The sequence below is a fragment of the Amia ocellicauda genome, chromosome 7 (assembly GCF_036373705.1).
Source record: "Amia ocellicauda isolate fAmiCal2 chromosome 7, fAmiCal2.hap1, whole genome shotgun sequence".
NCBI lineage: Eukaryota > Metazoa > Chordata > Actinopteri > Amiiformes > Amiidae > Amia > Amia ocellicauda.
The window spans coordinates 15041759-15059130 of NC_089856.1; the positions used below are offsets into that span (position 1 = coordinate 15041759).

At 44.7% G+C, this 17372-nt stretch overlaps 1 protein-coding gene across 1 annotated transcript; it reads right to left on the reverse strand.

The window, feature by feature from the left end:
- Positions 1-77: 77 nt before the first annotated feature.
- c1ql4b (complement component 1, q subcomponent-like 4b) lies at positions 78-16303 on the reverse strand. The gene is made up of 2 exons (XM_066708701.1): positions 15582-16303; positions 78-344 (listed from the first exon to the last, which is right to left on the reverse strand). Exons 1-2 carry the CDS (start codon positions 16143-16145, stop codon positions 165-167), a joined length of 744 nt encoding a protein of 247 aa, XP_066564798.1. The 5' UTR covers positions 16146-16303; the 3' UTR covers positions 78-164.
- Positions 16304-17372: the final 1069 nt, after the last annotated feature.

A 17372-nucleotide genomic window follows, 5' to 3' on the forward strand; every position in this document is an offset into this window, starting at 1 on the left:
GCCGCACCCTCCACACCAGCCTTCCCCTCTGTAGTACCGCAGTCTGCCCCCCCCCCTGGCGCCTGCCTCCAGCCGCTCCCTGCGCGCCCCCTCCTTGCTGCCTGCTTGCCTGCCTGCCTGCTTGCCTGTGGCGCAGTGCCCCAGAGCTCCAGCAGGTGGCAGGCTCAGTCGGGGTAGATGAGGAAGCCGGAGAAGGTGCTGTACTTGTTGGTGTTGCCACCGTGAACTTTGCCCCCGTCCAGCTGCACACACACCTCATCCCCCACATCCAGGTGCAGGATCACACTGTTGGAGGCGTAGTCATAGTTCTGATCAGCGTCCTGTGCAATGGCACTGGCCCGCACCTGCACAGTCAGGTAGTCAGATTGAGGGAGAGAAACAAATACGTGAGAGAAATTAACTGGAGAAACACAATAATGAATGGTAAGAGATTTTTCCATTCACGCTCCCCTCCCCTCCCCTCCTCCCTCTACCCCCCCCTCCTCTCAGTGACAGTCGGCCTCATGAATCTCCCCGGTGTTGTAAATCGTGCCGCCTGATTAATCGTTATTGCTAAATTATAGCTTTTTAAATGTTAATTGCCGGGTTGGGGGGGTTGGGGGTGCTGTATTTATGACTTATTTATCCCGGAGCGTGGCTGGCATTTCTCAGCAAGTCGCCAACAGCAACCTCCCCCTACCCCCCACACCTCTCTGGCTGTAAATCCCTCTGGTCGTAACCTTTCCTCGTGGTGTCAGGCGTCCCTCACTCTCTATGCCGCCCCTTCTCGGCACTGTCAGAGTCTCTCCCTGTGACTCGGGCTCTGCCCCCAGAGGCCCCACTTACCTACCCTGTGTAATTACTTAATTGGTTAATGGGTCCAGTTTAACACCGACTCTTCAAGCCCTGAACTGTATCGGGGCTCACTGTGAGAGACAATCAGATACTGAGCAACTAAAGCATTGACTGACGGTTGTTTAGGACCAATATTGTGACCTTTATTTTCTCCCTCTCCAGCTCCTGTTTTCCTGCTCCCAGAGACCTGTGGTCCTGCAGAGTTTACAGTCACAGAGCCGCTTCCTGTAATCGTAGTTCACCACCCCTTCCCTCCCTCTTGCTATCACTAAAGTTCTCTCTTGAATTCTTGCACTCCTCCACCCCAATCTCCCCTCTCTCCTGCCCCTTGGTGCTGTCAGTTCCCCTGGGCTGGGATATGAGGCTGTTGCTATTGATGCTGCTGTGTCCGGCATGGGCAGCCTGTGAAAACAGATGAGTTTGCGCCTGACCTCTGACCCTAGACTGTGTTGAGAACATTGCTCGGGCCTGCAGAGGTGGGGGTGCTGGGAAATCTCAGGCTCTGTAACCTGTGGCATGGGCTGCATGGAGGGGAGGAGTGGGGAGGTTGTGGAGTGCCTGGAGGGGTTGTGTCTGCTGAAACACACGTTTCTCCAGTATTGACCTGTTGAGCTCAGTCAGATAAGGGGTAGATTTGCATAATATTGAGCTGCATGGTTGGAAGCAGGGCTGCACATTTACATGCTATTGACCTGCCGCAGCTCCGGGTCTCTGACTGGGGAGAGACAGTCTTAATCAGGGAGGAGACACTCAAACATACAACATAAGACAAACACACATACTCACACATATGCTCTCACAGCCATGTGCACAGGTAAGGCTCAACCTGTGCAGAGCTCATGCCCTTTTTCCGTAAGACTTGCAAAGTGTCTTTTTTCCCAAGCACCTGCCCCCCGGACTGCACTTTGGAGGGTCCCCCCCCCCCTGGAACGCACTTCGGCGGCTCCCCCCCGCCAGACCGCACTTAACACAGGGTGAACACAGGGGTGCCCTTTTTTTGGCTTAAGCCCATGCCCCCCACAATGTCTGTGCACGCCACTGCGCACTCATATGCGCTCACACACATACTGTCACACAGGCACATTCACACACACTCACACACAAACACACAAAACACACTCTTATATGAGGGGCCGCTAAGCACAAGCTTTATTGTGAAACCTGTTTTAAGTAGCCTATGGATGCATCTGATTAGTTGTATATGACTGAATTGTTGGAGTTAGTCTCAAATAAATACATATAGGCCAATATGTATGTGTTCTATGGCTGTACAATAAGTAAATGCATTGATTGTTACAAATGCTCATGATGTGTGCGAATTGTCGCCAGGACGAATTGTCAGGAACCAATTGTTGCTGGGTGAATTGGCGGGGACGAGTTATCCCGATATAGTGAAATGAATTCTGGATATACTGAAATTGTCTCAAACACACATATGAAATGCTTGCACTCATCCATATGAAAATTTCTCTCATGCACTGTAAAAGTTTAATTTGTATGTGTGAGAGCATTTCGTGTGTGTGTGTGTGTGAGCATTCAATTTCAAATGTGTGTGAGTATTCAATTTCATATGTGTGTGTGGGTGTTTCATAAGTTAAAATGATCTCCTAAACTGCCCCTCTTACACACACATACGCACTCATATATACACATGCACTCACACACTTACTGTAACACAGACACACTCTCATATATGCACAATGTCAAATACCCTCTGTCACAGGTTAACAAACAGACCCAGACTGTGGCTGCTGTGATATTTTCATCTATATTTTCAAGTGGGGTGATTGTTTTCAACTGAACTTTGTATTACGGAAACACAGTAGTAGCTCTGCTCTGAAATCATATTCGCTTGTGTAATCTGAGTTTACTTCAGCACTCTCAGACCTCTGCGTATCACCCCCGCCCTGCCTGGCCTCCGGGACCCGGCTGCATCGAGCGGCTGTGGGCAGCCAGAGCCCGGCGGAGCCCGACGCTCAATCACCCTGTCACCGCGCTCCCTGACAGCCCGCCCGCAGCACACCTGACCTGCAGCTTAACTACGGTCTCGGCAGACACCCTGTCCCTCCTCTCACTGGCTCTCTCGCACTCTCTCACTCCACTCTTCATCGAAACATTACATTGCAGTTGACAGAGTACTGTATTATTCCTTCTGTGTGTAATCTGCTTGTGTTTATAAGCAGTCTTCCACGGCCGGTTTTGTCGTTTTCTGAACAACTTTCACCTGAAACAGCCTCTTTCTTCGTGTCTAAATATCTCCCGCTTCTCCCTGCCCCTCTCCCCGTCTGTCTGCCTGTGAGATGCAGATCACGCAGCGCGATCGTGTCCCGATGTCGTTCTCAAGCCAGACTGATTGAGCGGCGCTGGTCCCGGGAGAGAACACTGTGACGCGCACCGGGCCGATTACTAACAGCCGAGGCGCGGGGGTGGGGGGCAGAATCTAATAGCAGCCACTTTCCAACAGGCGGCTGTTCATTTCTTTATTTAAAATAGCCTATTTGCCTTTTTTTATTAAAGTCAAAATTGAAAATGTATCACACTACATATGCAGTTGTCGTGCATGTCTATACTGTGTGAACTGGGTGATAGGCCCCACAGCGACGTGGATTACAGCTGGATTGTGTGCTGCACAGCCCTGCAAACTGCACCACGTGCTAAAATCAACACACAGAGCGACGCAATGATCTGTTGTGGTTTTATTTTAAACGTTTGAACAGGTTGCCCTCACAGCATCCTGATCCGTCAGCTGGGCTGCTGAGGGCTTGTGTTTTGTCAGTTTTATTACATTGCATTATTTGTCATTTAGCTGACGCTCTTATCCAGGGCGACTTACATTCGTACCCAGTTACACAGCTGGGTATTTTACTGGAGCAATCTAAGTGAAGTACCTTGCTCAAGGGTACAACAGCACTGCCCCAACCATCCAGTTATGAGTCCAGAGGCCTAACCACTACTCCACAGTTCTTCTCATTCTCACTGCCAGGCAACGCAATAATCAGATGTGCAACGCAGTGCTAACATTATTATTAAAAGAAAGCATTGCCTGCAATCAAATACATTCTCAAAAAGGATGCTTTCCTGTAGCACGGTAATGTGTTTTCATTGCACGGCCTATAGGGTCAACTAGACACACGAGTGAGATGTTTACAGATTTTAACAAAATTGTGTCCTTCATGTTTGAACACAACGCGCTCATTAGCCTACGGCAGCGTCTTCTGAGTATGACAGTTATTATTATTATTATTATTATTATTATTATTATTATTATTATTATTATTATTATTATACGTAGTAATAGTAGTAGTACTAGTAGGATAACATCATAATTTATTTTGAATGACTGTTGGTGTTTCGTGTGCTGCGCTGTTGTGTATACGGGTAGAGTTAGAGGTTTCTTGTTCAGTCTTCACAGAAACAGACTTGCTGTTTGCCGCTGTAACGTATCGCGAAATATGCAGCATATAGTGCAATTCCTCCCGAACAGAGGACTCTTAGAGATCCCTTCTTGTGGGATATTTCGCTTAATCTTTAACACAGCTTGCTCGCTGTTTTCCCTTCATTGATAGTTCTGCAATAATTGTTCGCCCTAAACCACATTAAAATTGCAGACACGCCGCCCCCCTCTCGCTGTTCAAACCCGAGCTGATGGCACGTCTCTCCTCCCAGGCGTTCCTTCACCCTGCCACCCCACCCCCTTCCTTCCCAAAGTCCTTCTGTTTTCTCTGTGAAATCCTACATTCTCCATCCCCCCTCAAAGTCTACATTCATTTTCGCCAAAAAATAGATTTGCCTCCATTATAAAACTGAAAGGGTTCGAATCCAACAATTCAATGATACATACAATTAAATAGCCAAATAATAATAATAATAATTTTATTCTTGTTATTATTATTATTATTATTATTATTGTTATTATTATTATTGTTATTATTATTATTATTATTATTATTATTATTATTATTATATGCGTTATGGACAATGATGTGTAACTGGAGTGCAGACAGAGGGGTGAAGCGGATGTGGGAGTTTGAAAACCAAACTACTGTTTTCGAAACAATTATTAATTCGAATTTGCGCACAATAGTTTATCGATGTTTTTGAGAATGAAATAGTTATTTTAAAAACAACAACTATAAGACATTATAGTATTTTGAATATATATGACCGCAGAGATTCCTGTATTCTTATTTTTTTAATTATTATTATTTAATCACAATCATAACTTCAGTTTCTTTAACTAGAAATGAACTACAACTCGTTATACGCAGGTAAATGTTTGAAGCGCCCCAAGACTGCCGAGTCTTATTGGCCCAGATCCCCTACAGATACAAATCTATATTATTGAAGGGAGCGCAATAGAGTGGTTGTAAAACTTATGATTTTTTTAATAGCCTGTACAGAGTTTTATATAATTGCAATAACGCCTGCAGTTATCGATTGTGATGCGAGAGAACGGCGAGATTGTTTTAATAAACGCTAGCGCAGAAAGGCTGCCCGGGGACTCACTGGTTACTGCCGGGGGGCTGCGGCTCTGGACTGCGGATATTAACTGGCAGCAGCGACTCGAGGATGCTCGCCCTGTCACAGCTCACTTCCCCAGCACTTCGTGGAGCTCATTAGATTTTAAATTGAACAAAGTCACAGTTTCTCTCAAGCACTGTATGGCAAATGTAACTATTATTATTATTATTATTATTATTATTATTATTATTATTATTATTATTATTATTATATTACTATCCACACATTATGCACATTCCAAATAAATAAAAACGCATTGTTAATTTAAAATGAACGACAAGCCACATAGTGAACATTTTTTCCCCCAATAATGCTTTCTTAATCCACAGGTGTGCTTTATGTGACTGATTTTAACATTATGTGGTCCTGTTTGAACAGCATGGGACAATTGCAATGAACAAAAAGCAGCGCAAGGTCCCGTTTGCAGTATTGCTGCACAAAGTTAAAGCACATGTTCTGAGCAATTGTAGCGAATCAGCGATTCCGCATAGTCCACAGTTGCGGATTAAACATGTCAACGTACATAGATGGGCCGCTGCCCCTGGATCATGGGTGTCAGACTCCAGTCCTGGGAGGTCTCACTGTGTGCTGTTTTTTTTTTTTTTTTCCAACAGGAAATCCCAATGGCTTAATTCATGTCATTATTTACTCAGGTAGGCTTATCTAAAACGTTAATGTTTTAACTGTAAAGCCGATACCTTACGATTTGTTAATTACTCAAAACACTGAGCCCACATAACATTTCAGAGTCTGGAGAAAAGTGTTAAATTCATTCAGTTAATTGTTTAAATAGAGCAATTAAAGAGTGTGGAGTCTGACACTCCAGTCATAGATTATCATGATTTACCGCTCTAAATTAAACCACCGAGCTCTTCAGATTTAGTAGCCTAATAGAATAAGTAACCGTACTGACTCGAGTTATAATGATAAACCTAATTACAATCACGGATTCTTAAATTAAACTATGATTAAAATCAATATCAAATTTATAAAATTTAAATATGTAGGATAGCTTTCAAATTTGAATAAGGCATTCAATACTATTCAATAAAACACGAAGGAATCCTGTTATATAGGCTCGCTCAGTTGGAAATGGAGACACGGTATTTAAAAATATACATGATGTTAGTAAATGCCAGCATTATTCCAGAATAAGTGTCTGCCAATGAGTTAAATCAATTACTTTAATAAGTAAAAATGTCCTATTCACAAATACATTCAGAACCTGAAACTGCTCCTATTCACGTTATTAGGCAAAATAATCTCAAAAAATGTATTAACCTCCACGATTTTAATGAAATAATGCTGAGTGTTTTACGAAATATTTTAAGCTAGAGGTGTGTGGACTTTATATAGAAATATTTTGTACTTTAAAAGTTCGTAAAATGTTAGACAGGGTAATCTAAGTAGATTTTTAATTATATGCTCGTTCGTTTCAATTAACCCAGTATGTTTCCCCTGAGTGTATCTGAAAACACCTGTAAAACCTCTGCATTCATTTATGTACATGTACATACACAAATAGAGAAAGAGGTATGGTGTCGTGTCTGTCTTGAGGATTGTGTTAATATCAGTACAGGTAATTACGGAAATCAATTGTTCTCCCTTGTGAACTGTGAGGTCATCAGAGTCGTAGCTGCCTGCGATCAGCATATATGACCCCCACCGATTCGTTTTTCATCACATAGGATATATGAAAGTTATTCAATGTTTAAAACAAACAGGCCATCAGAGTAACGGCGCGGAGCACATCCAGAGCATTGAGAAGCAACGATTCCCAGCTGTCTTTTTCGAGTAATATGTATGTATGTGTATATATATATATATATATATATATATATATATATATATATATATATATATATATATATATATATGCATACGTGTATCATTCTATTATTTATTTTTGTCTTCCAGCAATGGCAGTGAAACTAGAGAGATAAAGAGTGGGAGAGAGAGAGAGAGAGAGAGAGAGAGGGGGTGGAGGGAGGGAAAGCCAAATTAGGATTATTGTCAGGGGCGATGGAGATTGATATCGACACGGGAGCGAGTTCCTGTCTGTTGCAAAACGGCGCGCTGACTTGATCCCTGTGCAGGCGGTGAGGGCTGTGGCCCCGGGGACTGCCTGGCAGCGTTGTTTTGCCTCGGCTTTTCATTACGAGGGCACTATTAAATGGGGAAGAGAGAGGGAGAGGAGGGGGTGAGGAGGTAGCAGCTGTGCCGTGCTGCTATGCTTTACAGTACTGTATATGCGAGGACGTGTAGCGAGGGAGACAGACAAGCGATGGAGAGGGAGAAGTGTGTGTGTGTGTGTGTGTGTGTGTGTGTGTGTGTAGGGACGGGATAACAAACTGATCAAGCGCGGCTGTTTTGTGAAAGCGGGGAGATGTGAGGGTAAAGCTGTAGTGTTTTTTGTGGCGCCTTGCTCCGCTGGTAATAAAACTGACAGGATTCATTCGCTGTGATATACAGAGCTCTCCGAGCGGAGACAATTGAAAAGTAGCTCTTAAACTTACCTATGGGACTCCGGGGATAGGGAGGGGGGAGGGGGAAATAGAGAGAAAGGGAAGAGTAAGAACGCGGGGAAGGTGGAGAGAGAGTTGGGGATCGTTGGGGACAAAGTGGTGTTGTTAATTTTGTGTTCATAAAACAGACCCCCCCTGCATCTATCTCTTCCTTAGCACAGGCTGTGTTGTAATAACAACAGCCGCTGTGACTAATTGGCAGGCTTGCCTGTTGCCCTGACACTGCACATTGACAGCGGGGCGTACACGTGTTCAATTATAATTTGCTAATTGTACAGTGCTAATGTGCTAATAGTACAGTGCCGTACAGTGGATCAGTGGACCATTTACACGCATAGAACAAATATGTACAACACAGACCATACTGTTTTGTTGCTTTACCGATTGTGATTAAGGACAATTCATGTTCATCAAAACACCTGCGAAGAATGTGTAGAATTTCAACACCCTAGGCTACTTTAAATCTGAGACTGAGACTTGTTACAATTTAGCTCATTTTTCACTTTCCGAATCCCAGGTTACACAGACATTAAGTGCGGGTTACATTAACTATATGTTTGCTGAAATTACATGCCGCTGTATTTAAAGAACCCATTGTCTCTGCTAATGCGCTGTAAATGTAACTGTTCGTGGAGCCTGGACGTCCGTTCAGAGTTGTGTTTATGAAGTCGGGATCTGTAATGATTTAAACGTGAGTTAATTCGTTAATTTACTGTACAGTATTTCAGTGTTGGTTCGATTGATCCCTTTACCTCAGAGACATCCTCTACGCCGGCATTTAGACCACATTGATCATCAACGTCTTCCCCAATAGTGGTAGTACTGTTGTTTAGACATTAAAACTATTTTTACTTATTGTTGTTGTCATTATTGTTTTATGATCTTGTTATTGTATTTTTAAATTAAAGTATCCTGCACCGTATTGTATTATATATGTGCATATTGTTGTTGCATATGTTTGTGTGTATGTGTGTGTATGTTTGTGTGAGTGTGTGTGTGTATAGTTTAGGCCTATAAGTTACTATGTAAAATCAAAGTGCTTTATTATATTTAAGAATTGTTACTCCCACCGTTTAGCTCTGCAGAAAGACCGACAGCAGCGCAGTGTGTTTCGCAGTGTAGCCCCCCTGCCCCCCGCCAGGCTCATTAACACGCACGGCGCTCTTTATCAGCCGCTCTCTGACATTTTTAGCGCTTTCTGTGTGTGAAAGACCGCGACCTTTAGCCGGTCTATTAAAAGAGCGAGTGACGCGCGAAGAACAGAGAGGAAAAAGGGCCGAATGCTGCCGGTTCTGAGCCGGCCGTGAATTATAGCAGGAGCGGCGCGCAGAAACTCACAATATATACCGGCTCATAAATTAAAGGCCGCTTTCAGAAAAGAAAAAATGAAGTCACAACTCAGAGGGAATAAACAGAAAAACACGCCTGTCTGAATAAAACGCACTTGCTAATGAACTACACCACCCGCGGCGCCGCATTGCCACAACCTGTCCGGCTCGCAACACAGGACCTATAACACCAGAACCTATTTTGTCCTTTAAAAATACATTATTTTACTGTATGTTTTAATCATTTTAACGCAATTGTTGGTTTCTGTTGGACCGAGACACTGATGTGTTTTTAACTGTTTCATGATGATGATGATGATGATGATGATGATGATGATGATTATTATTATTAATAATAATAATAAATACAAATAATAATACATGTTTTTATTTTAAAATATAATTAAATAACATCACAGTATCATACAATATATCTGTCTGTTCCTTATAGGCAATGCTTGTCCTCTCCACATTCTTGTGGTGCAGTGATTTCACATAGTCTTAATGCCCCCATTTACAATTACTGTATTTCCTGTTATTATAATAATAATGTTACTGATTATAATTAAAAAGTGTGGGAACGTAGGGAAAATAAATATTATAAGGGACTAGAAAGTGTGGTAGGGGACAATCAAAACGTTTCTATATTATTGTATAATTAATTGTTAATTGTTGCAAGTGTCATGAAATGTTTATCCTCATTATATTTACATGTAGATGTCATAATTTACTGGCTTGTCTGTTGCCCTAGAGAAACTTATCGACTTCACCCTAATGCTGTGCTGTATTACACTGTATTGATTGTAATACACTGAACTGTAATACATTGTATTGTACATTGAACTGCACCGTGATACATAGTAGTGTAATACATTATATTGTATTTTAGTGTAATATACTGCTGATTGTATTTTAATGTACTGTATTGTGCTGTATACTGTATGGAACCTCAACCAATAGAACATTATTATAATAATTACTACATTACGTAAAATTGACTGAATGTGGAGAATCGACAGTTGAGTGCAACTACAAATTTCAATTGTCGTAAAAAGAAAGCACTTCAATTAAAAGCTTCTCCCTTTTCTGTTCTTTTATACTTCACTCTGCTCAACCATAATGTAAAGAACATGCACCATTTTATTCTGGGATGGCATAGACCGGCTATTTACAGTAATTATGCAGTTTACTATAGTCCACGATTTCTGTTTCGTAACCAGTAGTTTCTATTGACAACAAAGGTAGGTATATAAGGTAATAATAATAACAATAATAATAATATGATTTGCAAATTACTTTGTTTTAAAATATAATTATACAATGGTCATGTAAATCAATGTTTCCACCATCTCCTGCTATAGCGCTGCCTTTCGCAGAGGATTATAAAAGGAGAATGGTGCCTGGAAAACGACGGACGAAGCCCTGTTCTCGCCCACTACACTCAGGTGTAGGTCTGATAGTGTCTATTCTCAAAGCAGGCACACATTCAGTCACACACTGACTGCCAAACATATACACACAGACTACTGGAGTTGGTACCATAATAAACTGGTACACTAGGCTATATGGACCAAATATGAAGCCTTTGTCTTCTACCTAAAGCCCGTCCCCTAGGACACACCCCTGTCTGACAGGACACGCCCCCACCACATATGATACGCTGCTGCCCTCTACCACTCTTCTTTAAATCTGACACATTTTGCTCATGTATGGAATTTACTGTTGCTGTATGTAATATTATTTTACCATATATGACCCTTTTTGGCCTCTCTCTATCTCTGACTCTATATCTGTTGCAGAGAGTTGCATAAATATATTTTGAAACACCTGTAGACTTATTGGACATGAAAATGAAAAGTAATAAATAAATAAACAAACAAACAAATACATACATAAATACATCCAGGGTGTAAAGTAAGATGGAGATGGGGTGCAAGGCAGTGATCACTAGTTAAAGAAATAGGAAGATTTCTGATTGCTTGTCTATCGACCATCCATTGACTAGTTACAGGGCTTGAGTTCCTGAGTCAATTAAATAAATATTATACCCTCATTAACTGCACTCAAAATACATCCAACCATCTTCAAAACTGCTTATCCCGGTGAGGGTCGCGGGGAAGCCAGAGCCGATCCCGGCAGGCATAGGGCGCAAGGCAGGAATACACCCAGGACAGGATGCACTCAAAATACAGCCTGGTTAAAATAACTATATTTTTTTGGGGAAAACTATGGAGCTGATTTACAGCAACAATGAAAATATTTACAAATACACTTAAAATACGTTGAGAAAAGGTGAAAAGTGTATTCATACAGAAGCAGCATACTGCTTATCATATGTTAAAAGATCAATTGATTCAGTGATGTGTTTGTTAGCAAAGGTTCAATATGTAAGTGTAACATACTGGGGGTTCTGGGCCAGGGCAGGATTCGAAACCTGGAATGCTATGTCACACAGCAGCGACCTTACGATATCATTAAAAGGCCCAAGTCTCTTAGTGAGGCCTCAGGATCGCCTGTGTTTTAGACCAGGGTTCAGCAACAGGTGGCCCGCCATCAAACATTTTTGGGGCCACAGGCCATGAGCCCCCCCCCGCTCTTACCGGTGAATACAACGTCAGCCCGCTGACTATTACCTGAGATCAAAATTGGCCCGAGGCCAAACCTTGTTGCCGACCCCTGTTTTAGACCTTTGCATGTGCATTTTGTATGTTTGTGTGTGTGTGTTGTTGTATAGCGTCCTGAGCTAAGAGTCACGGGTAAAACAATAATTAGAGGTATATAGCCTATATACATACAGTGCCGTGCCATCTGTGTACTTGTGTAGACACTTCTGCATCTCTATCACTGAAGACAAGCCCTATTGTAACGGGGCTCATCAGGTAGGCCTACATGAGCTTGTTACAGGTGACGTAACTCCTCGGAAGACCTGGTGTTTTGACGTAGCGATTTTATCACTCTACTGGTTGGAGCTATGCGGTGCGCCTGTGCAATGAGCTCCAAACTGCACCAGCTACACTATAACCCGTCCCCCCCAGTGCTCACAGACACCCCCACCCCACCAAGCTCCCAGGCGTCGTTGAGTAATTACAAATGTCTGGTCTCGGAAAGGGCTCAAGTGACATGGAGAGCGAACTGGTTTTAATATATTGTAAGTGTCATTAAATCCAGTTCTTCGTTAGAAAAGGCCTCTGCATTTTAATTAATTAAATAACTAATTAGGACCTGAAGCTGGATTCTGTCATGGAGCCACATTGACGGGATTTCCATTCTAACCTGACTGCATGCTGTTATCGTCTGTCTGTCTGTCTATCTATCTTCTGTCTCAATCTGGTGGGGGTTTTTGCACCCTGGTGAGGAATAAGGTGTTGAAGATGGTTGTGGGTTGGGTGGAGGGGGTGAGCGGTGTATTTCGCTCATTAATGTTTTAGTCTTATTTTCTCTGAACCACTTCCAATTACAAATAATCTGTGTTTATAGCTGACAGATACCTTTCCTGATTTGATTAGCACTACCACTGCTTTTCTCTATTGCTGGACTAATTTCAGCCACAGACTGGACAGTGGGGTGCAACTGGTCCGTGCTGTAATCTGTGGTTCAGTCAGTTTGACTAATCCAGCAGCATGAGAGATGGTTACTGACAGGGAGCCTAGAGGAAGCACAGCTGGAGCTGGCAGTCACCCAGCGCTGGCAGGGTTAGAGTGGGATTAAAGGGTTACATGTGGCTTTGGAATTAGTCTCAGCAAAAGTGTTAGGGTTGAGGTTAGAATTATGGTTAGGGCTATGGTGGGATGCAGGGTGAGGTGGGGGGTGTGGATTACCTGTACGGACTGCACAGGACTGAGGCCCAGGTTGGAAGGAAGAGACGTGATTGTTGAAAAGGAGCTATAACCATTCGCCACCCTCTGTTACTAAAACTGCTCTCAACTTCTGCATTATTACTTTATTTCTTTCTATGCTTCACTGAGTTGAGGAACTATTGTGGTCTGGTAACATAAACTCAATAGGATCTGGGAGGAGGGGAGTGCAAGAGCCGTGACCTGGAACTACATCAGGGACATTACACTGAGTCCCAGCAGAGCTGGCAAGAAATCAGATAAATTAAGTAATTAAGTAACAATGCAATGAGATCCTGGGCAGTAGCCGCAGCTGTGGGGGCAGAGCCGGCGCTCGCTGAGAGGAATCCCCCCTCTGTGCCATGCTGCACTATCCAACATGTGCTGCAGCCACCTCTCTGTCTGATCCATCTTTATATCAGCCCGTGCTGCTCTGCCTCCCTGTGTCTCTATTCCAGCGTGTCTCTGCCCTCTGTCTTTCTCCCTCTACTAACCCATCCATCTTCCTCCTCTGTGATTTCTCTGCCAGTGCTTGCCTGTCTGCGCTGTATGGCTCTGTCTCTATCAGCCCTGTGTCTTTATCTGGGACCTGTCTGTGTTCCAATTCCCTGATTGACTGGATCTGTCTGGATTGAACCCCCATTGGCCACTTTATTAGGACTGGTCTGTATAATTGTATTTGCACCAAGCCCAGCAGGCCAGCTTGCCACTTCATTATGTCTATATTGCTGGTGTATGGCAACAGTCACCCCAAGTTTTGCTTGTATGTTATTGAAACTGTGTCTGAGTTAAATAATTCAGTCAGTTGGCGGAGGTAATGAATGAGGAATCGATGGGCGGGGCGACACTGAGGCAAGGAGATGGAGAGGCTGCCCGGCTTGTGGGAGGGGGCGCTGAATGATTTAGCAGGTGAGAGGGACCAGAATGACAATAAACACTGACCCCAGTCCCTGAGACCCTTCTCTGTCTCTCCCTCTCTCTTTCCCTATGTCTCTCCCCTTGTGTCGTTCACTCCACCTGTCTCTCGCTCACCATTTTCTCTCTCCTTTGTCCCTGAATCTCTCTCTCACAGGAGATGTTCTGAGGTTGTTCTTGGCTCATTAAGAATGCTTAGTTCAAATGCTGCTGGGAAGGCCCTGACCCTGTCAGCACAGGGAGTTGCATGAGTGTGTGTGTGTGTCCATGATTGCGTGTGTCCATGAGTGTGTGTGTGTCTGAATGTGTGTGTGTGTTGCCCTCTGGTCTCTCTGCCCCCCAGGCTGTCCTGGGTGTCTGTGGGTATCTGGGAGACATGAGCGCTAACAACACTGTGTGATAATGAGGCTAACGAGGGGGGACAGATCATTTACCGCAGAGCCTGGGTCTTTCCGTGTCTCTCCTTGCTGTCTCTCTCTTTCTTTCTCCCCCTCTCTTTCTTTCTCCCCCTCTCTCCCTTGGCTCTTCCTATTTATTTTCTTCTCTAACACCTCTCTGCTGGTCTCATCTGTTCCTCCTGTTTTTTACATTCTTTTTGTCTTCCTTTCTCATCTCTGTTCTTCCTCGTTTCTCTCTGTAATTAGTGTCCAGGGAAGGGAACACTGGGGATGAAAAGACAATCTGTGCACCATGTCTTTTTGATGCATGCTTTATTTATTTATTTCTTATTTGATGTTTTTATAGTTTGCGCATAAAATAAGGAGCTTACAGACTGTACCTGATTACAAGCTCCTTGCCCTGGATGTGCTGTGTCTGAGGACAGGACTCCTGGCCCAGTGCTGCTGTAGAGCTGTTACTCAGAGCAGACTGGTTCTGGAAGCCTGTTGTATATCACTGTATCACCAGGTACCATCAGCTGAACCAGCAGCTGCTTGTAGACAGTTGACTCCTCCCCCAGGCCAGCTGTTTGCATGGCTGCATGGAACACCAGACCCTTCCTTTCCCTCCCTTCTTTCCTCTACCCTTCTCTTTGCATTTTTCCTTGCCCTCCACATCCCTTCCTCCATCCCTGTGTGTCTGCAGACACAGCTGTGCTTGTGGTGCTGTAGGGTGGTTTTCTGTGGGTTGTGTTATCTACTGTTTGGGGATGCAACACACTAGCCCCACCACCCTCTCTCCCTCCTCTCGTTCTTTCTCTCTCTCATTCCCTCCGGTTACTAGGTCAGCTGTGTGATGTGTGTGGAGATGACAAAGTCACTAGCACCCCCCCCCCCGCCAGGCTGCATGAATGCACACACACACACAAACACAAATGTGCACACACGCAAACACATGCACACAAACACACACACATGCACACCACACATTGAACACACCCTCATCCACACACACACACACACCTTCTCAGGACAGAAAGACGGAATGGGGAAAAGTATAGCTAGAGAGAAGGCTGACAGCAGACTGACAGAGTGACCAGGCTGTGCACAGTCAGGTAGAGAGTTAGACAGTGTGCTACGGTTTGCAGACAGACACACAAACAGTGTGGTGTGGTGCAGACAGACAGACAGACGGTGTGGTAGGGTGCAGACAGACAGAAAGACAGACAGACATTGTGGGAGTCTGACCTGGCCATTCTTCTTCAGGTCGGCCCACATGCTGGTGCCATCTCCGCCCCTCATAAGCACATGGTAGGTGAAGTAGTAGATGCCCGGCAGCGGACAGGTGAACTTGCCGGTGGACGGCTCGTAGTAGTTGCCCACGTTGGTTACAACATCATCAAACTTCAGCACATCGCTGCCCTCGTGCTGTTTGCGCAGGCCAGCATAGAAAGCAATCTTGGGGCTGTAGAAGGAGGGGATGTAGCCACCAGGGCCGGGGCCGGGGGGGCCAGGGGGACCTGGTTTGCCTGGTTCACCTGGGGGACCCCGAGGGCCCGGGGGACCAGGCAGACCTGGGGGACCCCTGAAACCCGATTTGCCCCTGCGGCCGGTGTGGTCACGGCCCGGCTCGGGCAAGTAGGGAGGGGGTGACACGGCGGCCAGCTCCTGGCTGCTCTGTGGGGGGGTGTAGGGGTCACACACCATGCGGCAGCTGCCCAGCATCTCGTAGTGTGTGCCCCCGCCCCCCACCCCACCCCCCTTGGTGCTGTGGACCAATAGCGGGATGGCAACCAGCAAGACCAGCACCATGGCCACTCCCACCGCCGCGCCAATCACGCGTTTTCGGCGGCTCAGCCGAGTGGCCGCCAGCGTGAGGAAATCGTCCTCGCCCTTCGACGCAATTGTGTCTGTGTGATGGAGAGAGGGAGAGAGAGTGGGGGACTGAGGGAAGGGGAGGGGAGGGTGGAGAGGAGGGGGCTGGTTTTAATTTAGCAGTTGAGAGGGATGGGCTGAGCCTGATTGTTATAAACAGTAAAGAAGAGGAGAGAGGGAGAGAGAGGGCTAAAGAGATAGTAGGTGAGGATAAGGACACTGTTGTATTTATCGTTTCCTGTTCTGTAGTGAGGTCAGGGAGCTCAGAGTTTTTCCCAGATTTTCCCTCCTCCTTGGGCCCTGCTCCGTGACTGTCTTCTGATTCTCTCCAGTCACCCTTCTCTTTTAATTGACTGTTTTTAAAAATAATTGTTATTCTCCCAAGCACTTGTCTCTGTCACTGTGTCTGTCTGCCTGCCTGTGCTTCTGTCAGTCTGTGTGCGACTGGTCCAGTAGTCTCCACGCTGCGTTTCACTGTGCTGTGAGAGGCTGTCAGGGGCAATGATGCAGGCTGGCCTATTGAGTGCTGAGAGATTTAAGCTGATTGGCACCTGGAAATAGCGGGTGTTGGTGGTGTCGTTTGTCAGCTTTCCACCTTTTCTCTGGTTAGGCCTGTCTGTCCATGTCTCTCAGTCTCTGTGTCAGACACAGATAAAGTTTTCAGGTTTATTTTTCTTAAGCCTGGAGGAGATCTGTCTGTGTGGACATCAGTGAATGATGGAAATACAGAGGGAGGGGGTGGTGGTTTGGCAGAGCTGGACTGCAGTGACAGGCTGGGTCCCAGGTGCTGGGCGGTGCAGCTTCAGAGGATCCCAAACTTCTGATGTCTCAGTCCCACTGGGCAGAGCTAGAGGAGATAAGATGTTATTGAATAGTCAGCACACACACACAAGATAGACACTCTTTACTCTCACACCACAGACAGCCATTTTTATGATGATGGTGATGTTAAGTTGTGGTAGTGTGTATGTCCAGGACTGTCACACTAGACTATGGAATGCTCCAACTCCAACTGCTGTACTACTACTATTATTATTATTATTATTAGTATTATTAGTATTAGTATTTTTATAAACTAAATTATCTTTTCATACAAAAGCAAAGCAAACCAATATTTTTTTAAATCAGAAATTGTATGTTTTACAAAACTATATATATATATAT

Bases quoted from the DNA above. Each gene is read 5' to 3' on its own strand.
- c1ql4b (XM_066708701.1), bottom strand. From the start codon at position 16,145: ATGGTGCTGGTCTTGCTGGTTGCCATCCCGCTATTGGTCCACAGCACC. The intron at 345-15,581 runs GTCAGACTCCCA...CTGACTGTGCAG, and splicing joins ACCTGAAGAAGAATGGCCAG to GTGCGGGCCAGTGCCATTGC.